The sequence below is a fragment of the Peromyscus eremicus genome, chromosome 13 (genome assembly GCF_949786415.1).
Source record: "Peromyscus eremicus chromosome 13, PerEre_H2_v1, whole genome shotgun sequence".
Lineage (NCBI taxonomy): Eukaryota > Metazoa > Chordata > Mammalia > Rodentia > Cricetidae > Peromyscus > Peromyscus eremicus.
The window spans coordinates 44071499-44097717 of NC_081429.1; the positions used below are offsets into that span (position 1 = coordinate 44071499).

Here is a 26219-nt window from a genome sequence, read left to right on the forward strand (position 1 = left end):
AGTATAGCTTAGTTTTTCCTTCTTTGAATGACTTCGGCACATTTTCAATGAATTACTTTCTTTAACTTATTGGTTTCTGTTGCTTACAGTCAAAAGAGTCTTAACCAAAGTAAAGATTGAGAATAAAATATGCTAAATCAGCCTATAACAAGAGAGAAACTAGATCCAGATCTATAATATCTTGCTAAAGATTACTTGGTGCTCCTGATGCAAAGAAATTGTGCATGGTAAGTCGCATGTATCATTAAATGTGTTGCATTGAAATAAAGCTGTATACACGAAAAAGAGCCATTGTATCACTAATAACGGTGGGATTCTTTTTTCATTTATGCTGTGGAATAAAAAGATTTCCCTGCTCCCATAGAAATATAGACAAAAGATGTCTCAAAACCCTCATCTTCTTGTGTAGCATCTTCATGCACTGAGTGACCTACACTGATGATATACTCACTGTAAAGATACAATTCCTATTTTTAAATTATAACGTATTTGTATATTTGATTACTGCAAATTTTTAACCATCCCTGAGAGTGCCGATAAAAGTTAGCTTGTGGGACTAACAAGTAAAGGAATATATTAAATGTCACAAATTCGTAAGAAAAATACCAGTCAGTGTGCATGTCCCTGATGTAGGCTTCTCATAACTGAATCTCATTAAGCACCCTAGCTCCACTACATCAGATTTCAATTTCTGTGTGACCTCCATACCCACAAAGGACCCCTGGTTCGTTTACTTAATTTTTGACCTTTTTTTTTAACTGTCAAGAATATCTCAGACAGTGAAATGCAATGACACAAAGAGGAAAACAACTAGTGATGAATAATTTCTTAAAATTTTGTTAGTGGATGAATCAAGGAACAAATAAAAGCTTCTCTTACAGCATGTGCAACAGAGACTTATCCAGGAAGGGATGTCAGAGTATGCTTCCCAGGAGAAATTCTATTAAAGCTAGACCAGAGAGGTAGCCCTCAATTACATTCTCCAAATTTTCTGTCTTGCCATTGAAGACTAATGTCTAATAGAACTTCAACACTTCCATGTTGAAAATCTACCCTAGAAGGAGAGCAGCTAAGCTCAGAGACTTGTCTTTAGGCATCACTGACTAAGCAGTTCTAGGGCCCATGAGACCTAAAGCCCCTGTTATTATTTTCCTGTGTGTTCAATCTTATCAGAGTTCTGCAATTAATTGGATGTCCCTGATACATCTTCAGGTAAGAAAAACAAGTTAGAAAGAAATATGTTCTTCTATCTTAAAGGAAAATAAACAACAAATTAGTCTAGGTGGTTTTGTTTATGTAGAGTTTTGTGCACAAAGAGGAATATGTAGAGGGAAAACTCCAAGGTGTTGAGGGTAGTTTCTAAAGGGAAGAAACAAGACAGTGAGCAGCAGTGAATACCAAGAACCTAATAATAAATAAAGAATGGCAATGCAAAAACTCAGATGTGCATATCTGCTCCAATCGGGGGGAAAAAATCTATAAAAATTGAAAACAGTATTTCAGGCTTTTCCAAGTTGAAATATCAGAGATAAATATCAGTCTTGGTTGACTATATAACAAGATTATAATCATTTTCACTATTGATATCTGTTTTCATTTTAATATTATGTTTGCCATTGAATAATGTTTAATTTTTGTGTGGACTTAGGCACAATCTTGCCTCCTAGATTCAGACTCCTTATCTTTACATCAGCTTCTCTTTTCTATCTACATCCCACATGCATCCACTTTTTATAAGGAACCTTTGGTTTTGTGGGGTTTATGATGGATTTCAGGGTGCGGGGAAGGGAAAAGGAGGAAAGGAAAAACCCTTTGTTTTCTGCTGTGCTCGTACTTTGGATTTGTAAGTCCATTGATTCCTCTCAATAGTGTTAAGATGGAGATTCTATCACCTTCTCTTTTGTTCAGATGAGGAAACAGGTAGCTCTCTTTCTTAAATTCACAGAGGTAGAGTTCTGGTTTCTCACACAGGACAGCATGCTGGCAATGCTCCTGCTTTACCTACTGGGCTTTGCAGTCCACCTCCTTTCTCCATCCATCACACGCAACCCTCTTAATGGACTCATCACCCAAGTCATGCCAGCTATAGTGTGCTATGCATTACAAGCCATTCTTTCTTCTCTCCCTCAACCTTTCCCAGCCTTCTTCTATTTCTTCTTTTCCTTCTTCCTTTTCCTCTTCATCTTTCTCCTCCTCCTCTCTTTCCTTCTTCTTTCTTGCTCTTGTTCTTGTCTCTTCTCTGATCCTCTTTTTCTCCCATATTATTTCTTCCTCTTCCTTCTCTTCCCCAACTCTCTCTCTCTCTCCCTTTATTTCTTTCCTTCTCCCTCTATTGTTTGGGATGTATCACTACTAGTCACCTATATATTAAGCAAATTCCCACATTCTCCCTAAGATCCATCCATCCCCTTCTGCAGTCCACATCTGGCATGACATCCTCAAATAGACTCCGAGCAACTTTTATATTCCTATGTTTTCTATTTTCACATCTTTCTTGTCCATTTCAATGCCACCCTGTTACTTTGTAGCCACTAGCTTACTTAGTCTTCCCTTTCTCCATCCCAGTTATGTGCCAGCAGCTGTATGGACTTTTCCTCCCTCTGTCCTTTCAAAGGCTCATAGAGAATTTGGAATGGAACAAACACTTATTAAATACATACTAAATGAAAGAATGAGTTCATTGTTCCCTGGAGTTTAATATAGCAATCCAGGGCAACTTAGAGTAGACAGGTGAGTGAGAAAGACAGAATGAACATGAGTTTGCCCTTGGTTCATGGACGATAAGAGAGGCTTTCAGATAAGTTAACTGTCTGAGAGAGTAATCAGCTCAATGGTACAAAGTCTCCAAGGCATAGTATAGACTTCCACACAGTAAGCTTTGCACATTGCACCTGTAGAAGTTCAACCTTAACTCCCTGATAACCGGTCTTTCTAATGATCTCCTTATCCCTGGCAGAGAGCAAGGGCTGCAGCAGTGGACACCTCAGATACTGGCTACTGGGTCTTCAGCTGCAGAGGGAGAGGGGAAATCCCCATGAAAAGTTCTTAATTGAATTTCTTATCAGCCCAGTGGATAAAGACTGAGAGTTGAATGTGAGAAAGAAAGAAATGTGATGCTTTTCACTTCCAGAAAATTAATGTGCTAGACTAACTGGATTCCAAGCAATGCAAAATTATACTTAAAATAACTTGTGAGAAACAATGAAGATTTTTTTCTCAGGAGGAGCAGCCAAGGAAAGAGGGCTTTGGAACAAGTGAGGACAAATGAGGCCCTGGGGCTCTAGGTAAAAGGAGTCAATACCTTTTGTCAAAGAATCATCTTTGAGTTGAACACAGTACAATTATATTCAGTTTTGCTAAGCATGAGATTGGTCGAGTGTTGTCATGTGTCTGCAAATTGGCAAAGAGAAAGAGATCAGAAAGCATGAGATTGGTCGAGTGTTGTCATGTGTCTGCAAATTGGCAAAGAGAAAGAGATCAGAATACGATCAGAGACTATCCTACCAAGACACCAGTCAAACACGGTAGCCAGTTTCCCACAGACATATCAGGATACAGCAATTAGAAAATGAAGAAGCCTGAATATATTTGGAGATAGCATATCCATTATTCATCCACATTCCTTATTTTTCACTACAACATTTACAACACAAGTTCCATGGAGGCAGAAAATTTTGTACTGTTCCCCTACTGTACCTTTTTCATTAGACTAATACATAGCTTATAATAATCATTTATCAGATATTAGAATGGGGACTAGCTCAGTGGTAGGACAGTTGCCTAGTCTGTATGAGACTCTTTGGATTGAATCTTTAGCACCCTAATGTTAAGTAGATAAATATTGGTTAACTTATTACTTTGTCCCTAAATAAATTCGCTGTGATTTTGATAGACATGTGCAAGTCCAAGAAGGAAAAATATGGAGTCAGTAAACTTTATGTAAAAGCAAAAGTTTACAGAAGAATCAAAGTCTAAAGCAGACTCTAGCTGAACACCTTAACTGGACAGAACACCACAGGAAAGTTCTAGAGACTTACAAATGTTAAATAACCGTGCAGCAGAAGGCACAGGGAAGGTGTGAGGAGGGAAGCCGTGATAATAAAAGGTCTACCTCCAGGCAGCTGTTGTAAGCATTTTTGCATATGCTGTCTCATTAAAATGGTGTCAAAACTCCAAGAAATACGTAAAAGTCATGATTATCATAGAATATGGACTTCATCTGCTTCATAAGCATATGTACAGCAGTCCCTTGACCTGAGGTACCCTCCACTAAATACACATTTGGTTTGCACAATGGGGCCATTGGCTCTGGCAAACAGCAGTGTCAACATCGCTAATCAGAAACAACAATCTCTCATGCCTATCTCTGCCCCACCTTCAAACACACCCACAGCAAGAAATCATGACAAACACTTTATAGGTGCCTACCTGAGCATTCTCTTTCACTTGTGTAGACATGACAGCCAGCTAACCTTGTAGCAACTCCCCGCTTTCCAGGCTTCTGAAGGCGATGAAATCCAGCTCGCCCTGTCCTAAAATACTTGGTGTAGAAAATGAAAAATGGTTTTAGACTTTTCTTCATATAAATTTAAATCTAGAAAGTGCTCATGCCTATTTTACAGTTAGCAAAAGATAAGCTCAAATTCAGGGAAAATCACTCAATACTGCACATGTTAGTCCTGCGCCTGGTCTTTAACATGGGTCTTCCATTTTCTACTTCAGTTCTTTTCTCATTTCCCAGTGTTTGCTAAGATTCATGCTAGCGTCACATTTTCCACAACATCTCAGAGACTAAAAAATCATGTGTTTTAAGGAGTTTTAACTCAGGATACTCCTTTTTCTGTTTGAGAACTCACAACCTGATGGAATGTTCTTTATAATTATACAGTATGGTAATGAGGTCCATGTACCCAAGAAGCATCGTCTGATGTCCATTCTGATCTCTCGAGGGTTTTTGGTTGTTGTTGGGGGGGGGGGGTGTTTGTTTGTTTGCTTTTTTTTTTTTTTTTTTTTTTACCAATACAGTTTCAGCCACCCAGACACAAACATGCCTTGGATGCTGAGCCAACAGCACCCTCTGGTTGACAAAAACAAAGGCAAGGTTAGAATAAATGGTTATGAGTTCATAGAATCTCACTCCTCATTTGGATTCAAAGTTCCTGAAATGGAAATACAATTTTTAACTACTTCTTTATCTACTCTGCCAGTCAGGGTTTGACAAAAAAAATCCACTCTGAGAGTTCTTTTAAATAGCAACATCCTTAATCATATTAAAACATGATCTACATAATGGAATTCTATTAACTAATATGAGTGTATTTCTTATGCATGATTATGTTGAAATAAAGATCTAGAAAGCATCAAAAATATTGCCTAAAAGATGAAAAAATTCATTCCAAAGACCTTTAATAAGGTGAAAAATAAGACACACACTTATAAGCAAATATTTGCAAATTATATTATTGACAAGAGAGTTCTATCCAGACCAGATCAAGGACAGTTAAGAGCAGGTAGCAAGGCAAATAAACAATTGAAAATAGGCAAAATAGGGACTGGGTAGATGGCTCAGTGGGAAAATGCTGCACATATATGAGGATCTGATCTCAGATACCCAACAAACACCCTCACAAAAACTCTGGCAGTAGCATTGAGACAGGAGGGGGGGGGATGAGGGACTAGAGAATGTCTGAGCTTTACTGAGCAGTCAGTTCAGTTGAGAGATCTGTTGATTGAGGAAAAACGCCTGACCTCAACCCCATGACCTCCATACACACACACAGGTACGTATGTGCCACACACACACACACACACACACACGCATACACACACACACACACACACACACACACACTCACACACACAAAATAAATAGAATAAAATATTTAAAGTTTCCTGAAATAGACAACATGCTCGTATAGCTATCTCACAAAAGAAGATATGCTAAAAACTAAAAATTACAAAAAGAAAAACTGCCTAACATCAGGAATCAGCACAGAATTTCATGTTAAAGCCATAACAGAAAGCCATCAAATGCCCATGGGAGAAATTACAATCACGCGGATGGGTGAGGGGGCTCAGTATTTTAAGAGTATTTACTACTCTCCCAGAGTACTCAGCGTCAGTTTCCTGTTCCTACATCATGAAGCTCACAGCCACTGTAACTCCAACTCTGGGGAGGAGAGCAGGAATCATACACACACACACACACACACACACACACACACACACACACACACACATACACACACACACATAATTAAAAATAACCAACATTTTTTACAAAAGAACAACTATGATCAAGGCATGACAATAAGTAGTATTGATGAAGATGAAGAAAAATTGGAAACATTAAACATTGCTAGTGAGATTGCAACATAATGCAGATTCTTTTAAATCTATTTGCCAGTTTCTTAAAGATGTAAACATAAATTTCTCATATGATCCAACAATTCTACCCCTCAATATTTACTGGAAAAATGAAATTCACAAATTATGCTTTCACAAAGATTTATATATGTGTATCATAGAAACATTAATAGGTCCAAGATAGAAGTAAGCCAAATGTTCATAGCAGGAACATAGATAAACAAAATATAGGATATTAATTAATACAGAAGGATATGACTCGGTAGTCATAAAAAAGAAAAATGGATAAATCTTACAATTAAAAACCCATCCTGACTTAACAAAATTAGATGCAAAAGGCCACATATTACCTGAATCCAGTTTGACAAAATGTTTAGAAAGCAGGCTAGAGAGATGGTTCAGTGGTTAAGAGCACTGGCTACTCTTCCAGAGGACCTAGGTTTTATTCCCGCTACCCACCAGGCATGCAGGTAGTGCACAGACATGCATGCAAACAATACTCATGTGGGTATTTCTCCATCCAGGTTGGCATCTTCAGTGGTGTCACCCTTCTTTGGCTCATGTTTTGACAGCCATGTTGATGAAACTTTATAGGTATAGTTTCTGATGTTACTAAGAGACACAATCTCACAGCAAACTCCCTGGTCCTCTGGCTCTTGCAATCTTTCCTCCCCTTCTCCCACAATATTTTCTGAGCCTTGGGTGCAGGATCATTTTGTAGATGTATCTATTGGGCCTGGGCTCTAGTGCCCAACTCTGTGTTTTGATTGGTTGTGGTTTTCTGTAGTGGTCTCCATCTCTTGCAAAAAGAAGTTTCCTTGATGAAGGGGTGAAGACTACACTTATCTGTGGGTATAAAGACAAATGTTTATAGATAAATATTTATAGATAAATGTCAGGGATCGTGCTTAGTTAGTGCTAAGTAAGTTAGTGGTTGTAGATTTTTCTCCAATAAACATGACTTTGTTAGCACTGATTAGTTAGCTAGGTTCCCAGTACCAGGCATGGTATCCTTTTTGTTGAGTGAGTCGTAAGTTCAATTATAGAGCAGCTGGTTACTGCCAAGATATGTGCATCTGCTGTGAGATGTCTTTCTGTACTCTGTGAATATGTGGGGCTTCCATTGGATAATAAATAAAGTTGTTTTGGCCTATGGCAAGAAAGCTTACAGGGAGGCAGGAAATCCAAGCAGAGATACAGAGAGAAGAAGGGCGGAGGCAGGAGAGACACCAGCCCACCACCCAAGGAACAACAAGATGCCAGCAGACAGGTAACACCACAGCCATGTGGCAACATGCAGATTAATGGGAATAAGTTAATTTAAGATGAAAGAGTTAGCTAGCCAGAAGAGGAAGCCATAGACCTTACAGTTTGTAATTAACATAAGCCTCTGAGTAATTCTTTTATAAGTGTCTGCGGGACTCTGGGGCCTGGGGGGACTGAGAAACATTCCAGCTACATTTGGCGTTCCAATGTGGGGCAAGAATTTCTGCCTAAAACCTGAGAAAGCTTTAAAAAAGGATTCTAAAATGGAGCCAAGAACAGCTTCCCAACTGTATCTCTCATGTGAGCCATGATACAGAGATGCCTCAGTGTGCAGGCTTGAGCTACAGCATGGCTAGTTCCGGGCATGTGGGCTTGACCTACAGCATGGCAGATTCCTGCCATGGTATACAGAGGTGTCTCCAAGCCATGCAGCATGCTGTGTGGCAGATTTACCTTTTACTAGTATAGACAAAAAAAAAAAGGTTCTGGGCTACATGCTCCTTGGTGGAGGCATAGACCTACTGCTTGCCAAAGTTGGTCTGAGTATGGCTGAGAGCTGGTGGTAAACATACCTCCACCTTGTTGGGAAGCTGGGTGGGCGGAGCCAGCAGCCAGGGGTGCCACTTCGGTCCTAGCCATGCTGCAGTTTAAATCAATGGTCAAAAAGTGATTACAGATATACAAAACTTCTAAATGGTTTACAATGTATGCAAAAAGATAGAGGAAAAGGAATACAGGCAGTTACATACACAAATAGATTTAAAAAAAATAAAGTCTTAGTTGATTAGCTTGAACTGTTTGGGAGGCACCCAGGCAGTGGGACCAGAACCTGTCCTTAGTGCATGAGCTGGCTCTTTGGAACCTGGGGCCTAGGCAGGAACACTTTGCTCAACCTGGGAGGAGGGGACTGGACCTGCCTGGACTGAATCTACCAGGTTGAACTGACTCCCCAAGGGAGTCCTTGCCCCGGAGGAGATGGGAATGGAGAGTGGGTTGGGGGGAGGAGAGGCGGGAGGAGGGAGGACAGGAGAATCTGTCGCTGATATGTGAAATTAAATCAAATTATAAAATTAAAAAATAAAATAAAGTCTTTAAAGAGACAATAAGAATAATATGAAAGTTAAACCACATAAGGATGGAAATTACACAAAATAATCTGGATACTGAATATTATTATATTTTTAACTGCAGAAAGACACTTGATTGTAGTTATCTTGACATCAAAATTTATGTCTAACGATATGTTGCTTTGGAAATTGGGTTCTGCTTTTATTTCCACAGAAGATGAGAACCTGTGGATTGCTTCCAGGCTAATACGGTTTGATCAACCAAGACCCCCTGAACGGTCTCCAATGACAGCCATGGCCCAGATGATCCATCATCCAAAACAGCTTCAAAGTAACTGACTGGGATAATCCAGCCTCACAGACTACTACAGCCAAGATTTCACTATAATTCTTAATTTTCTCAGGATCCCTATAAGATTGCCAGCACCCCTGATCAGTAGGAAGTGGTATGGGAAGCTATGCCCAAATTCCCAAAATATTGTTTATGAATGTTTAGTTTTATTTAAAGCAGGTTGATTATAAATGCAATCTCTTTCTACAGAAGGAAAGGATATATAGATAGGACAGGATGAAAGGGTAATTATTGAATCTACTTTTAAAGAGCAACAACTTGTTTGAAATGTTTTACATTGCTATGGATTTTACTTTATTGATACAAATTTAATGTTAATTTTGTATTGCTGTATATATATATATATATATATATATATATATATACTCTTGTTTAAGGTATTATGTTCATGAAACTCATTTAAAATTGTAATGTATAATTAAATACACATTAATAATTAGTCATCTATAATAATCAAACTTCTAATCATGTTGGTTAAGTTTTCTAGGTAGGTATACATAGATATATTTCAGTTAGGTAGGTAATCTTCAAACACTTCAAAGACCTACAGAATATGGCATTTAAAATGTTTTAAGAACTTAGACTTTTCTGGACATTGAGACATATCTGTTCCTGGCAGCATCAATCTACTTCAAAGAAGTTGATAGGCATCAAAGAAACTCTACATGGAGTTTGCTTTCTTTATGGTAAAAATTAGCCATTTGGGCAAGAAACTGCTCCTGCCTGGACTGCTTGACAATATGTTGTATAAACTGGATATGTAGGACCCATAGGAAAACGATCACTGAACTTTACAAGGCGAGATGGTCCTTCAGGTTCCTGCTCCACAGAAGAAACTGCCAGACATTCTACAGGACATGGGAAGAAGCAATTGACGACCTTTGCCAGGCTGGGAGGAACCTTCATTAAAATTTCCTGCTTCATTGAAAGCTGTGCCACAGACTCTAAACCTGTAGGCTGAAGATAGATGTCCCCAACATTGCAGAGGAACTTTAGGTGACTGTCCAGAAAGTCAAATGTCTGTCATTTGTAGAATTTTGGAAGATGCTTACAATCCACTTCCTGTTTACTTAGGTAATATTATGTCCTTCTGGGGTCTTTGACAGAGTTGAAGACTAGATAGTTGTAATTGTAGTTTTCCTTAGTCATGATGAAAGGTAAATTAGATATAAAGCTTTAGACTCATAAAAATAGGATAGATGATAGAGTATTTTCTTTAATTTTGCCAAATACAAATAGACTAGTTATTGTAACTATAATTCTTGCTTGATAACTGTTTTGTTATATATAATTTTACTATGCTAAAGTTAAAATCTTCCTATTGGAGAAGTGCTGTGGGATGTCTTTCTGTATGCTGTGAATATGTGTGGCTCCCATTAGATAATAAATAAAGCTGTTTTGGCCTATGGCAAAAAAGCTTACAGCCAGGTGGGAAATCCAAGCCTGCCAGCCAAGGAACAACAAGATGCCAGCAGATCGGTAACACCAAGGCCACATGGCAACATATAGATGAATAGGAATGGGTTAATTGGAGATGAAAGAGTTAGCTAGCCAGAAGCTGAAGCCATAGGCCATACATTATGTAATTAACATAAGCCTCTTAGTAATTATTTTATAAGTGTCTTCAGGACCACAAGGCTGGGGGTAAGTTGGGGGAGGGGGGTGCGGGAGACACTGAGAAACATTCCAGCTACATGTACCAACAGCGTTATCATGCCATGCTGGTTGTTGATGTGGTTCATGGGTGCCATAGCTGCATAGGACTGCTGTTTGCTTCCCTCCTTCAGAATCTCATATGTCACTTTCTGGTACCATAAAAGCTAGTTCTCAGGGGGAAGACATCCAGGTCAGTTCCAACTGAGTGGCCTCAGGGCCCTGTTTCTGAAGTGCATGGTGTCTTCAGCAATAGAGACTTACCTTCCACTCCTTAGGGGTAACTAAAGGCAACAGCAATAGGCAACAGTAACAGGCTATGTATTTATGTATTTTGGAAGTCTCTTAGGCAGCCAGCCCTGGCCAACAACCACAAAAGAGGATTTCCCGTGTCTGGTATTAGGGCTTTTGTTAGGATGTCTTTGACTCTTGGAAAAAGAACCCTTAGCCCAGATGAGAAGAGTTTATTAAAATTATACATGCATATTTATACAATGAATTGTAGGCATTACGGGGTTTGTTTCTTTTAGGTAAATAGGTAACAGTCTGATTCCTTGTGGCTTTTTTCAGTTATTCATGTTGTTATTTTACCTACCTACCTCCTTCTCCTGTGTTAGCCTCCCTGCCTTTTCCCTAAGGAGCCCCTCGTGCATGAGTCTCCCCAGCCGGCCAGTTGCATCCTGCTATTCCCCTTGACACTCCTCCCACTTTCTGCTGTATTAACCTCCTACTTATGAGGAAGTTCTTCAATATTTTATCTGTTGAACCTCACTGTGGTTATGCTGGGTTTTGAATTAACCAACAGCTACTCACTCAAACGGAGAGCTTTATGTCAACAAGGTACCTTGTCAAACCTCATAACACAATTAAAGATCAGCACCTGGACAATTCATGGTGTCCTGTGACCGGTGTCTATCACTTGCCCACGTATAGAGTTGCTAGAACCAATCGACTTCTGAAGTCATGCTATGGTGGTTTGTCACAGGTGTTATTCTGACTCTTTGATAGACTGCGATCTGTGTGTCTCGCAAGCCATTTGTCACTAATGATTGGTAATGTACCAAAGACCGTGAAGGCTTTTCTGCTTTGTAAATTAGGCTGGAGTCACGTGATCACGGTGATCACGGTGATCACGCTGTTCGCTTTCTGTCTCAAGTGGGAGAGATGCTACTTCAGAACCATTTGTCTTAGACACTTATGATAAGTGCTAGCTATTCTCAGTGTGTGCTCGCCTCTTTCCATAATAAAAATACAGCACGAATTAGATAAATTTCTTTTCTTTATAAGATTATCCTTCCTCAAATATTTCATTTATAGCAATATACAACTGACTATAGCAGTCACTATGGATTAGTTGGGTTTATTGCATTTTATAAAATTGAGTTATATACTGTGAAGTATTTTTGTGTATCCTCTTTCAAGTGTAAGTATCTTCAGGTTCATTCATACTGCTGTGTAGCAATCAATAGTTCTCATCTTCTTCTTGCTGGGGTTGTGTTTTCTCATGCATGGATATACTACAATTTCTTTTGATCATTCCTTGATGTGACTATCAAGGTCATTTAGATAAGTTTCCAGGTTCTGGTGGTTAAAAGGTGAGTTTCTTATAACTTTAGCTTTCATGTCTCTTTATAGATATAAAATAGAATGAGTAGTGTGTGTGGTTAAGTTCACATTACAACTCTTATTCAATCCCCAAATGTTTACCAAAAGGACTGTAAGTCTACATGACCAGTAGCAACATATGGCTTCCAATCCTTCCAAACTCTTGACTGTGTTTGGAATATCAGTCTTTAATTCCAGCCGATCTTATAGGTTGTTAGTAGCAGCTTTAGTTATAACTGGTACTTTTTTCCATGAATGCTTTTGGGGGAGTGTGCCTTTGTTACACAATTGCAGGCTGCGAATTTATTCTCTTTCAGCAGTTTAAACATGTTGCTGTGTTCACACTGTTTTTCAGGAGAACCCCCCACCCCCACTCCCGGAGCATCCTTGTCTTTTTTCTTTTCTCTCTGATCCTTCCCTTTTGCTTTGATGTTTTTTCTCTTCATCACTAAGCTTGAGCAATTAATGTTTCTTGCTGGGGTTTGCTTGTGTATTGTTGAACTTACTTTATTTGCTTTACTTTTTTTTTTTTGTTAAATTTAAAACATTTTAACCACTATTTTTCTGTTTTCCATGCTCTTTTCTCTCTGGGGATTCCAAGTACTTGTATCTCAGACCATTTGAATTTTCTAATAATTCATCAATGTTTTGATAATTTCTTTTTTAAAAAGCCCTTTTTAATCTCTTAAGTTTAATTTTAAACAATTCCTATTGCTTTCTAAAATGAGTTGAACTCATTGATTTTTTTTTCTTGTTGTTGTTCTGTAATAGAACCTAGGGTCTACAGTGATAGGCAGGTATTTTACCACTGAGATAAATCCCCAACCTAGAGTTTGTTGGTAATTATTCTGTGTTACCCAATTTGCTCTGTATCTTAATGAACAGGTATTATAATTCTCATCTTCAAAAATTCAGTGCCTTTTTAAAAATATAACATCAGGCTCCTACTTAATTTCTTGAACTTAAAATGGTTATAACATCTTTAATTTTCTTGTCTGGTAATTCTATTATCTGTGTCAGCTTTGATTGATTGGCTTTTCTGTTTCTCAGCATGCCTGACATATTAGTTACCTTTAAAAACTGTTGTGAATAGCTAGGAAATGGAAACAACCTAAATGTCCTACGACTGATGAATGGATAATGAAAATGTGGTCCACAGACACTGTGGAACATTATTGAATGGAAAAGAAAACGGAAATAAAGGAATTTGTATGGAAATGGATAGAACAAGAAATAATCATACGGAAGGAGGTGATATAGACCCAGAAAGACAGCCTTAGCATCATCTCTCCTATTGGGGGCTCCTAGCTCCAAATCTTCAGGCATGAGTAACTGTGGAAACCAGGAAAGTAAAATGGTACCATTGCCAGGATTTGAGGGGGAATGTCGGGGTACAAGTAATCTGATCAGAGAAATAGGAAAGGGGGCTCCTTAGGGCAGGGAGCGAGATAAATATGGAAGATGTGGAAGAGAGTAAGGGGGAATGGCAGATAATACAAGTGATCTGAAGGGAAGTGGGCAATGGAGAGACTTAGGTGGGAAGCCTTATGTTCCTATTAGTCAGATACAGAAACTAAAAGAAAATTGGAAGAAACATCAATGAGGAATAAAAGGGCTAACGTGTGTAAATGGAATAACTGCTATCATTTTTCTTTGCCATTACCTTGACAATAAACGGTTTCTATGGAAGCTCCTGATTTATGGCCCTTTCAAGGCAGTCACCGCCGAACAAAGCCACATTGATTTCCCAAGATCCGAGGTGGGGCAGGTCAAGGCGACTAACAATCGCAGTTCACACTTCCATTGGTTGATATCTATGAATTAAGCCTGACCCAGACCAAATTTATGAATGGGGCTGATCTCGGCCTACCTGTCTTATCGCCAACAAATGGAAACTTTTACCTTACGGTAAGTCATGCACAGGAGGGCACCCTGGACTTGTGACCCATGCCTGTGCAAGTGCGCGGGGTTGGAGACCTTAAGACTCCCTTTGAAGATTATGCACCAATAAAGTATATTAATCTCTGGGTACAGCTGAACCTTCAACTGCTGGGAACAGAGCTATTACAGCGAGACTAACAAAAGAACCCCACAGAGAAGTCCAGCGTGCTTCCTTTGGGTTTCCTTGGGTGAGCGTCGTATGAAAGTTGCTTTTGAAGTGTTTTCTCCTTCATGGGACATTAGAAGACAAACATGCAAATAAAATCAGTACGTAAGAGAAGTGGGCAAAAGTGTGCCAGGGACGTATTTAATTATGTGCATGAAGACTAGAAAAAGAACACTAAAAGGAGTGAAAAAAATCGTATTTCAATAAATAGGAAGAAAAGACTAACCAAATAAAAAGAACGGAAAAGAAAAAAAATGAAACATGGTGGTCAATCAGAGAAGTCAGTCTTCAGCGAATGGACTGTGTGGGCCACTATCAAGGTCTCTGTGTGAGTGGCTACCATGTGTTTGAAAGGACAAGTACCAGGTAGCACAGAAGACAGCTGTAACGTGTGTTACATCGGTAAATTGTCATGTGTGCTTTGAGCTCAATGAGAAGCCGGCTCTGGAAGTAAGGTTTCCCCTTCCCCCCATTTCAGACCTAAGTGTGTGTGTTCCAAAGTGTCTTCCAAGTCCGCTTGCTTAGAAATGGGCTTTCCCCATCCAACTCTGTTACAGGGATGGAAGAGAATGACTGAACAACCACCCAAGAGTAAACACAGTGTGCTCTTGGGAACTGCTAGAAGGTAACTCATTTCCACCATGGGATGCTATTACTGTTCCTTCCACAAGGTAAAGGGGCCTGTGGTGGGAGACAGGAGCTGGCAGCTCAGCCATAAGCTCAACTGGAAATGCCAGCTGATGCCTAATCTTTCTCAGTTGATTTTGACTATGTTTATTAGCCCTGACTGTCTCAACAGGGCTTCCCTAGTCAATCTCTGCTAGAGGTTTTGAGCACCCATTTTGATGTTTTGCCATCCATCCATCCATCCATCCATCCATCCATCCCTTGCTATTTATCTTTTGCATTGACTTGCTGTATGCTTAGTAAACCCACTCATTCAAAACTCAAAGTATGACTGTCATAAACCATTCTCTAGACCATACAGAACAGCAGTACCTGTGAAGACAGAAAGGTATGCATAGAGATCCACCTGGGGAGATGCACTCAGTAGGTAAGGTAAATTTACAAAGGGCGCAGAGTAAAAACCCCAGGGCTCTCCAGAGGAAAGCAGAGTTCAACTTTACCCATAAAGTTCTCTGTGGCTGCTGAGAAGTAACATCAGCTATACATCTTACAAAGGCTGATACACCAGAGGAGGATTCATGGGAATGTGGGGAGAGAGGCGGTAGAAAGACAAAATTGATGGGAAGTCACAGGCGTTGAACTTAACGATGTTTGGAAGGACAAAAGACAATGGCGTTGAAAAGCATTGGGAAACAGAGACTGTGGGCCTTGGCAGCTGGCTTTATTTTCTCTGAAATATGGTCACCAGGAGAATGAAGAGGGAAAGATGGGGAATTCCACTTCGATGATGTTCACTGTGAGGTGTTTGTAGATGATCTTCCAGAATTCTTTTCATTAGTGATGTGATGGCTCACACAAATGGAGTCCTTTAAACTGGAATATTATACTCATGTGAATACATCTGACAAAAAGTGTTGAAACCAGATAAAAATGCAGCAGCTGCATACCATTCATGTTTTAGAGTAGTCTTTAGTCCTTCCTCATATATATATATACACACACATACTGCCATTGGCTCACACCAGCGTGGCTCCAGGAATAGCTTCTCTAAGAGCCCTTCAAAATTGTGTCATTGTTCTCTTTACCCCATTAGGTTAGACTACAGTGAAATGTTAGCTTGTTTATAAGCTTTGAGTTTTGCTCTTTTTTTTTTTCTGACTGTAGGACTTTCAGAGCCCTAGTAAGGGAACCAGTTTATTGTAATGCCCCATCTGCAAAACTGTATTTCCTGGACATCATTCAGTCAGAGAGACTGTTGTCTGTTTTCCTCATGCCCAATATGACATGAATAATATTAAGACCTTCCTCTCCTAGGCAGAGTGAGTGGTTGACTCTTCTAGTCTTTTGCTGATGAAAGAGTCTAGGCTATGCCTAATAGGGAAAGCTCCCACATGCCATAGCTTAGCTTTTCCTGTGTGCTGATCCCTTCTACGATTCCCTTTAGATATAAGAAGTAAATCAGAAAAAGTAGACGTTGGCCTTCCTTCTAAGTTGCTGGCTTCCTAAGCATGTTCATCATCGAACAGACACATTGTACAATGTTAATCGCAGTGAGAAAGGCTGTTTCCTCCCCCTGATTGTGTCATCAGTGAGACCCAGGTGTATGGCATGCACTTAGCTCCTCTAGAATGGTGAAGAACTGGGTTTGGAGCACTGCCCAATCTTATACCGGAAGAAATACAGCTGCATTAATAATAAGTGCAGCCTTCTCTAATGACTATTTATCAGGAGACTCATTTTTAGCTGTGGGTGACTTCAATGCCTAATCCTGGGAATCAGGGTTATTTTGTTGAATTACCTAGACTGAGACCTTAACTCAGTGCTTATTAGCTGTGTGACCTTGACCAATTTATTTCACCCTGTTTACACTCAGTTTTCTCATCTATAGATTGAAAATGATTGTAGGATAAACTCCTGACATTGATGTGAGGATGAAATGCCATGGCACACAAGTATGAAAAGCAGGGCATGCAGTACGGACTTGGTATATATTAAGAATTCAATAAACCTTAGCCACTCATACCAAAAAAGGCTTTTTGCTTATATTTTGCTTGCTTGTTGCATGGTGTAGGATCTGGGGTTGTTTGGTTAGCTGGTTGTTTTGTTTTGTGTTAATGAAGATTGGAAATTGATGCAGCCATATGGGAAGCATCAAGGGGCAAACAAGGGATGTTCATGCGTGGACACCCACCAGCTTTGATCCACTGTTCCAGGCAGTGACCCATCAGTGCATGTCACTAAGGGAAGAGGAAAGCATGGTGGGAGAGCCTGACAACCAGAGTGTGGCATCTCCCTGAACCACAAGCAACTGGGCTGGAACAAAGCCAGGGAAGGAATACAATCTCTAAAAGAAAAAAATAAATAAATCACAGCACATCTTCCTGTTTTGACAGTTCAGGGGGAAAGGCAGCTTTGTAGAATAAAGCAAGATGCTTTGAGACCTCCCGGGGAAAAGGAGAGAGAGGTACAACCTGTTGTTGAACAAACCCCCTACCTGTGTGTGCACTAAGGACTTTGGCCCTCCACCGAACTGTGCTGTGCAGAGAGGAATTGGATGTTTTCCCTCATATGGCATAAAATTCTTTCTTCCTTCCTGGATTTGCCTTGTGCTGCCTCTAATGCTAAGAACACACACAGCATCACAGATCAACTCTCCTGAACAGTAATCTTCCATTTTAACCTGAAAATGCCCACCCTCCCCCCTTCAAGGATGTTGAGTTGGAGTCAAATATTTAAATTCCTGAAAATTATACCAACCACGGAGGTAACAAAATAAAATTAAACTCTCCAATTCATTATATCGCCGAGTATAAATGGTAGTTACTGCAGGAATGGAAATAGGAGAGGGCATGGAAGGCACCAATAAAGAGTAAGAGAGAACGCACCTGCTAGAATAGAGAAGAAAAATGAGAACTAATATTTATGCAGTATTCACCTCTCCCTTCAGACGCTAGAACGCTTATTTAATGAGTCTCTCTCTATCAACTTGTCAAGCAAAACAGCTGCACCTTCTGAGTTAAAGTGACATGTCTCCTCAAAGCTTCCAAAACCGAGCCTCAAGCTTACTGCACAGGGAAGAGGGAAACCCCAAACAATCACGATCTCCTCCCTCCCAAGAATTGCTTGCGCCATCTAGTGGCTCTATGTGACATAGCATCCAACTGGTTAAGGGATCCACCGGACTATATAGTTATAAAGACTGTAACAATGACAATATCAATAGGCATGTCAAGGTGGAACGGGGGAAATCTCACTGGTTCTCACTGCTAGACAAAGAAATACAGGTAACTAATGATTTCTGGGATACATATACATACATATCTGTAGCTGAAGTTTGCCTGGTTCTGCCTGGCCCACGGTCAGGACAAATCTCTCCCACTTGCATCCCCCAAGTAAACACACAGAGACTTATATTTTTATAAACTGTATGGCCATGGCAGGCTGCTTGCTATTTGTTCTTATATCTTAAATTAACTCATTTCTATAAATCTATACCTTGCCACATGGCTCGTGGCTTACCGGTATCTTACATCATGCTTCTCCTCATGGTGGCCTTCCAACCCCCAGACATATCTGTGTGTGTACCAATAATAAGAAAGAGACTATCAATTAGAGAGTGGGTTGGGGAACATGAAAGAAGTTGGAGCCAAGGAGCCTAGGAGGAGCTGGAGAGAGGAAAGGGAAAGGGAGGATAGTGATATAATTCTATTTCAATTAAAATGTATTTTTCAAAAGACTTAAATTATCTACCTCATCCCAAATTGTCTGCTGGGAGATCTTAGGTGGGTTTGGAACCAGTGATCACCTCTCCTCACAAAGGAATCAACTTAGGAGTTTTTTAAAATAGATCAATGCCAGATTTTGTAAAACACCCACGCCCTCAGGATGTCTAGGACTCAGGCTCAAGGAACTGGTTGTTTTGTTTTGTTTTTAATGGGGGAGGGAAGCTCTGCAGATCCTTTGGGGCAATCTGAGCTTTGAGAAACACTCGAGTCTTTCTTGCTTAAAAGTGTAGAAAGCATGGCGGGGCCAGAGGACCTCAGACTGACTTCTCCTTAGAATACAATAGTTCTTTTCCTAAAACCCAACCCTAAACTTGCTCAAACCAAATCAGCAAATTCAAGCTGTATTCTTGGAAAGATGCTTTTCTGATGAAAATGTTTAATCCTCCAAAGGTAAATAGAATATTTGCTTTTTTTATTTTATCTCACAAAAGACATTAATTAAACTTTTAAGCAATTCTATGCTCTCAGATGTTGCCAACATTGAGAGATGGATTCTTCTTTACAACTTGCCTTACTCTTTTAAAGATTTGATACAAAAATAGACATAAAACAATAACTTTTTATAGGGTCTTAGTTCAGAATGAAAAATAAAAGTGACCAAATGGTAAAATGAAGTTAGAAAGAATTGCCAGAGAGGAATGGATTCCTTAATTAGAGCTTACACAGATTTTGCTGCACTTCAGAGAGCTAATGAATAGAAAGGGAGAGATGATTAGTTTACAAGATTTCCACTCCCTTTTGTTCAGTTCCTCAGAATGAAAATGGTTTTGTTTTTGACAGAAAGTAAATTAGATAAACAAGCTACACATGGTATCAGATGGCAATCTGTGAAGCAGAGGGGAAGGATGGAGATTTAGTATGTTAAGATGGCTAGGGAAGATGTTACTGAGGAGAGAGGGCCTGAGCCATGGCTTCCTGGAACCAGGCATTCCAAATACACAGAATAGCAAGGCCCCGAGGAAAGAGTGTACCTGGCACATTGGAGAAATAGAAAAAAAAAGAAAAGAAAAGAAAAGAAAAGAAAAGAAAAGAAAAAGCCAGTTAGAGAGTACTTGCCACTAAGGTTAAGTCTTATTTAAATAATATCCCTTCTCTGTTCAGGATACCCCAGAGCTTCCGGTCTCCTTGCAGGAAACCAGCAAAGCCGTTGCAATCATTTACAGCATCCTACAAAAGAACTCTTACTTTGTACAGTGCCAATTCATGAACACTGACATTCAGATGTGTCTTGCACCAGGCACCTTGGACTAACATCTTTGTTGGCTTTTATTCCTGGTCAGTGTGAAAGGGAGGTTTCATTTAAGGGCCTGTAAGGAGCAGAACCATGAGATATTGGTAGGGTGTGGCAGCTCTTCCTACAGCAGGAATGTCGCTGAGATGCTAGAAGAGGAAACAGAGGAAGAAGGACACACACAAACGCAGGTGGGCGTATCTTAATATCCGGGGTCTCAAATTATAGAATGGGAAAGCTGAATGTTGTCTTGTACATTCATAGGACCTAGTAGATGCCATAGACATTTCCAGCACATTCACAGTGCTTTGAACTTTTCCATGAGAACCCTGTGTGAGAAATAGAGAATTTCTTGGCATGGGGACAAGACACGGGTGAAAACAGGATCTCAACAGTGGGGAAATAATAAAAATAGAAGGAGTTCACCACCAATTTGTCTTTATTTTACAAAAAGAAAGAAAGGGGAAGATGGGGGAGGGAATACACTTAGGAAGGAACACCCCACTTATTACATGCACATGTACACTTCCACACTCTTCTGCACTTACAAACACACACACACACACACACACACACACACACACACACACACACACTCCCCAGGCAGATAGTGAATCTGTACTCAATGGCAAAGCAAACTAGAAAGTCATTTGCTAATCATTTTTCACCTACTCTGTGTTTTTTAAGTCTTAGCTTGAATTGGCATGAGAAAATGAAAGAAGATTCTATTGAATAGATGAACTATGCAAGACAGAAATGTGAAAAGAGAACTGTTCCCAGAGACTAAATAAGATCTGGCCCCAACTGGAAGAGACGAACAAGAAGGAGGTAGTTGGTATGTCTGTGTGCTAGATTTGGGTGACTTTACACTATTACATGATTTGTGTGATTCCTGAGTTTAATGATCCCTTAGTGAATGGGAGCACATAGCAGAAAGAGGACAATGTTCCACATATACCACACTATTGAAGACAAACAGCCATGCTAAAGGGATACTGGCATCTCACTGAAAAGATAACCGAAAATAAGAAGTTTCTCTGAGCCCCAAAAGTCTTTGGTATTAGAACTTTGAACATCAAAGAAAGGGCATAAACAGTAAGGTCAAGGTCAAAAATGAAGTGTAGTGTTCTGATCCCTGTTGACTTCAGTTTGTGTGTGTGTACAGTCACATTCATCTGCCAGTAGTTTCCAGCCATGACTGCTCAGCAGAATCATACACAGTGCTTTTCACATAAGCCATTGCCCACCCACAGGAAGTTCTATGTCAGTTCATGGAGTTTTAAGTCCCCAGTTTCTTCTACTAGATGCCAAAAGCCAATACTTGAGCTATGAAGCATCTGCTCTGCCTGCCATGGGCATTCCAACAATTGAGTTGGGCCCATAGACCCTACTGCTTCCAAATCTTCCCTTCTTAGGCACCTTAAGAGAGACCTCATAGAAGTAAGGTATAACAAAACTAAAGAGTGTGAAAATATATTTTGCATGTCAAATGTAAGACTCCTTCACTTGGGGCCCAATACAAGTGTCAAAGTACGTTTGCATCTGTGTGATCATTTTATTCAAGATGTCGATACCATTTTATCAACACAAAAGTTAGAAAATAAACACATTTTTAAAATACGAGGGCACAAAATCTATTTTAGTGCCTTTTAATGAAATTGGCCTATTATCATATCTTGAGTATTTTCTCTATGTATTCTAATCATCACATGATAACAAGACACCCAGAGCCATTGTTGCTTCTAAAACCCTAGAAATACACCATTGCTCTCTACTCCATGTTGGCACAAGCCTGGGTTAGATTAAGTTTAACCCCAGTTTCCAAGACACTTATAATCTAGCCAACTATTGGTAGTTCGGTATTCAGCATTGTGACACCATGATAGATGTCTGTGAAAACACCTGTGAACCAGTTGACAACTCCAGACAGCTTTATTAACCCATCTGTTCACTCATACGAATGAAATCATTCCTCTATAAACTACAAATGGCTCTCACCTTAAATGACAGCACCGTAAATGAGATGTTCAACTTGAAAGGGTATCTGTGCACCCCCTGGGGAAATGTTGCTGCCAGCGTAAGCAGGACCAAGAGCCAACCGAAAAGGACTACTTTCAGCTTTGTCAAAAGAGACCTACCACCGACTGACAGTGGCTAAAGGATCAGCCCATCTCTGTGATGGAGTTGATTGAAAAGTGTCTGGGACGGCCCACAGCATCCCTTTATACACTGGAAAAGTGATCACCGTCTCTTTACACATGACCCAGGTGCAAAAAAAAAAAAAGCCACAATCCACTATGGACACTAGATTCCTTTGTTTTAAATAGCACGTCTCCCTGGTTAGCACGTTTAAATATCCATACTCGTACAGCCATTCAAAGGCCATGGCGGTGTCACTAATGATTACACCGAAGGGAATTGTTCATACCCCTTAGAATTGCCCAAACACCTGATTTGGAGGGAAACTGCTTGGGCAGCACAGTGATTGCACAGATGACAGGTTTATCGCTTTAAAATTTGATCAGACACGACCCAGCCTGTGTTCAAACCTACCCCCACCTTCTACTGAATGAATCCACCAGTTCACTCCAACAAAACTCCTGTTTGAACAACAGCTTGGAAAACCAACAAAGCAAAGCAGTTCTTAGCCTTGAGTTCACGGAGAGCAGGATGAGATCAGACTCTAAGAGACCCATGAATCTGAATGGGTGGGGAGGGGTCTGCCATCTATTTTTAGTAACATCTAGCCAAAATTTAACATCCATCTAAATATGAATGCAAGACCTCAACCTTAGTAGAGTTGTCTGTGTCTATAACTCCATCGTAGAGTTTACTTATATTTAAACTTCTCACTGCAGTCGCACACATGTTGGGGGTAGACTATACGTACTACTTACTTGGTTTTAGAATGATTATTTGATTGAATTCCACAAACCTAGATTCTGTTCTGAGAAGAATGCATGCTATTATTGTGCTGCAACATTTTAAACTATTATATAACAATATTTCAATGTGGTAGGATTCTTTTTCCCTTCTATTTTATATTGCACATTTGAAATCATTGTTCTCAGAGGAGATAGGTAGGTTTCACCACATTGCCAATCATGATATGAAAGGTGGAGAAACTTTAAAACTATTTCTTTTGTGGTTACTAATGTTTAAACTTTTATGTGATTTTCATACATAAGCTAAGCACATGATTTTTTTTTTCTCATGGACTTTGCAGATAATCTGCTGGGAGATGTCTTTCTTTATGCTGTGAATATATGTTGTTCCCATTGGTTAATAAATAAGCTGCTTTGGTCTATGGCAAGGCAGCTTAGAGGCAGCTGGGAAAGGAGAGAGACAGGAAACAGAAAGGCAGAGTCTGGGTAGACTTGAGCCAGCCGCCCAAGGAGCAACATGTAATGGGATGCAGGTAAAGCCATGGAACACATGGTAAAACATAGATTAATAGGAACAGGTTAATTTAAGATATAAGAGCTAGCTAGCAAGAGGCATGCCATAGACCATACAGTTTGTAAATATTAAGTCTCTGAGTGATTATTTTATGAGGCTGCGGACTGCGGAGGTGGCGGCAGGGACAGCTAGGCAGGAACCGAGAAACTTTTCGGTTACAATACGCAAACTCATAGGAACAAGGTAGACAAGAAACCAAATATCTTCTTCTGGGTTCTTCCACACCAACGGCCCTCCGTGCTCCATGACACATTTGATAGGGGCTTTGAGGCAGGGGTTGTCTTCTTTGGGGTGCTGTTGTTTGTTTGTTCAGGCGGATATCCTCTATACTTCTTTCCAAGTAATGCATTTAATGTAACTTTCTGCAGATGGTCAAACAGCAACGACCTGAAATACTTTCAGTCGCATGTCTTGGAAAAAGAAGAGACACTTCCCAGCATGCACTGCGAGTGGCTATCCTACTTCTGGCTTCTCCGGTGCTGGGCTCACACACTAAAGCAACCAACCCAACCTTTCGGAACCCCTTCTTCTCTACATGTCCAGAGCAGAAAACTGTAGGCCGTGAAGCTGCCTACCTGTATCCAAGAGTTCTCCAGCAGTTGCTTATCATGTATTTTGAGATTTCCAAATGATGACTCTTACACAGTCATAAAATGACATCGCACTAAAGAGACTTCTGTCAAGATAGTGAGACCTTGTTTCTTGTACGCTGGTTAGCTTCAGACTAAATATATAGCCACCAACCTTGTTCTTGGACCATCTAGTTATTCCCACACATGCTGGCTGCTGCCAGTGTCTCACAGACGCTTCTCCCAGATTCACTGCTGCCATTGTCCCTGAAGCCTCCGTTAAGTTAGGGAAGAGAGACCCCTTATTGCTTCTCAAGTTAATAGGCCCAAGGGAAGCCCTGTTTGTCCAGTTGATATAAGATATCCTAAAGTCCCAACTGCTGTGGGATGTCTTTCTGTATGCTGTGACTATGTGTTACTCTGACTGGTTGATAAATAAAGCTGCATTTGCCAATGGCAAGGCAGCTTAGAGGCAGGCAGGAGATCCAAGAGGGAGAGACAGGAAAAGGAATGGAGAGGTAGAAGAGACACTAGCCTGCCACCAGGAAAAGCAAGATGTGAAAGTACCAGTAAGCCATGGAACACGTGGCAACTTATAGATTAATAGAAATGGGTTAATTTAAGATATAAGAGCTAGCTAGCAAGAGGCTTGATATAGACCATACAGTCTGTAAACAATATAAGCCTCTATGTGTTTACTTGGATCTGAGTGGCGGCGGGACCAGAGAAACCTTCCAACTTCATTTGGCTGCCCAACGTGTGGACTCTACTTTCCACCTAAAACTTGAGAAAACTAAAAAAAAAAAAAAAAAAAAAAAAAAAGATTCTAAAATGGAACTAAAGACTTCTAAAAGAGTAATCACTGAAACTCCTCAATGCTAACAGATGTCTTACAAATCTTACAACTTCTTATGAAAAAAAGAAGTATCCACTAGAAGCCTTAATCATGGAGGTTAGGTGGTAACTTCCCATTGTCACAGGACACCTAGAACACTACACAGGACCAGTTGAATCCACAGATATCCAACCATGCTTTTATCACCCACACAACTCAAAATAGCCAACCCAAAATCATTCCTGCAGGAACTCAACACAAGCAGTAATTAACGCCTTCTGAAGAACCAAAACAAAAACAAAACATTCTCTTACAGTCAATTAAACACATTCAAGTCAATTATTCAAACAATTCCTGCCAATAGACAATTCAAACCTTCACTTCAAAAGAATTTGTTTACAGGCCTACTAATTGCCTCTAGATATTAGGAAGCCAGGGGTCATGGCACTTGAAGGAACTTCTCTGATACCAGACTTGCTGGCAATGACAGAGCTAGACTCCTGACTTAGTTTTGTTTCCTGTTGGTGGGGTAAAATACTGACCAAGCAACTTAAGGGAGAAAGGATTTATTTTGGATCACAGCTCCACAGTTTAGTTCATCATCATAAGGAGTCAAGATACCAGGAGCTTGAAGGCCCAGGTAACATTATGTCCACAATTAGAAAGCAAAGAGTAATCAGTGCATGATGCTGTTGGCTCGGCTCAGTTTATACAGTGCAAGATCTAAGCCAGGAAATGGTGCTACCCACAATGGCATCTACCCATCTTTATTAATGTAATCAAGTTATTCCCCACAGACAAATCCAGAGGTCTATCTCCCAGATGGCTGTAGATTCTGTTGAATTGACCATCACCACTCCCAAGCAAGGACTCTGTTGTGGTGATGTTTTATTTGTGCTGAAATGCGGTGATATTTTATTTGCATGTTAATAAATAAACTTTGCCTGGAGATCAGAGGAAATAGCAAGCTGTTTTAAGTAAACACAAAAGTCAGGCAGTGGTAGTACATGCCCTTATGCGATCACTTGGCAGGCAGGGTCTCTGTGTGTTCAAGGCCATACTAGGGAACAGCCTTTAATCCCAGTACCAACCATAGAGACCTGGAGGTCTGTACAGACAGGCAGTGACAAGGAAGTGACGTAGCTGGGCTGAGAGCCAATGAGAGGGCAGAACAGCAAGGCAATAGAAGCCAGTGTACACAGGAAGTCACGGCACTTTGGAAGCTACGGTGTGTTGAGTTAAGGTTAGCTGGTGGCTATTCCTAATTTCCTAATCTCTAAGGCTTTCACCTCTATAT

At 40.1% G+C, this 26219-nt stretch overlaps 1 protein-coding gene across 1 annotated transcript in view; it reads right to left on the reverse strand.

Moving 5' to 3' along the window:
* The window catches only part of Cps1 (carbamoyl-phosphate synthase 1), a 187014-nt gene that overhangs the window by 148530 nt on the left and 12265 nt on the right, over window positions 1-26219 (reverse strand). Inside the window, exon 3 of the mRNA XM_059278327.1 lies at window positions 4429-4540. Within this exon, the coding sequence (XP_059134310.1) occupies window positions 4429-4458 (30 nt within the window). The 5' untranslated portion in view covers window positions 4459-4540. The remainder of the gene's footprint in view (window positions 1-4428; window positions 4541-26219) is intronic.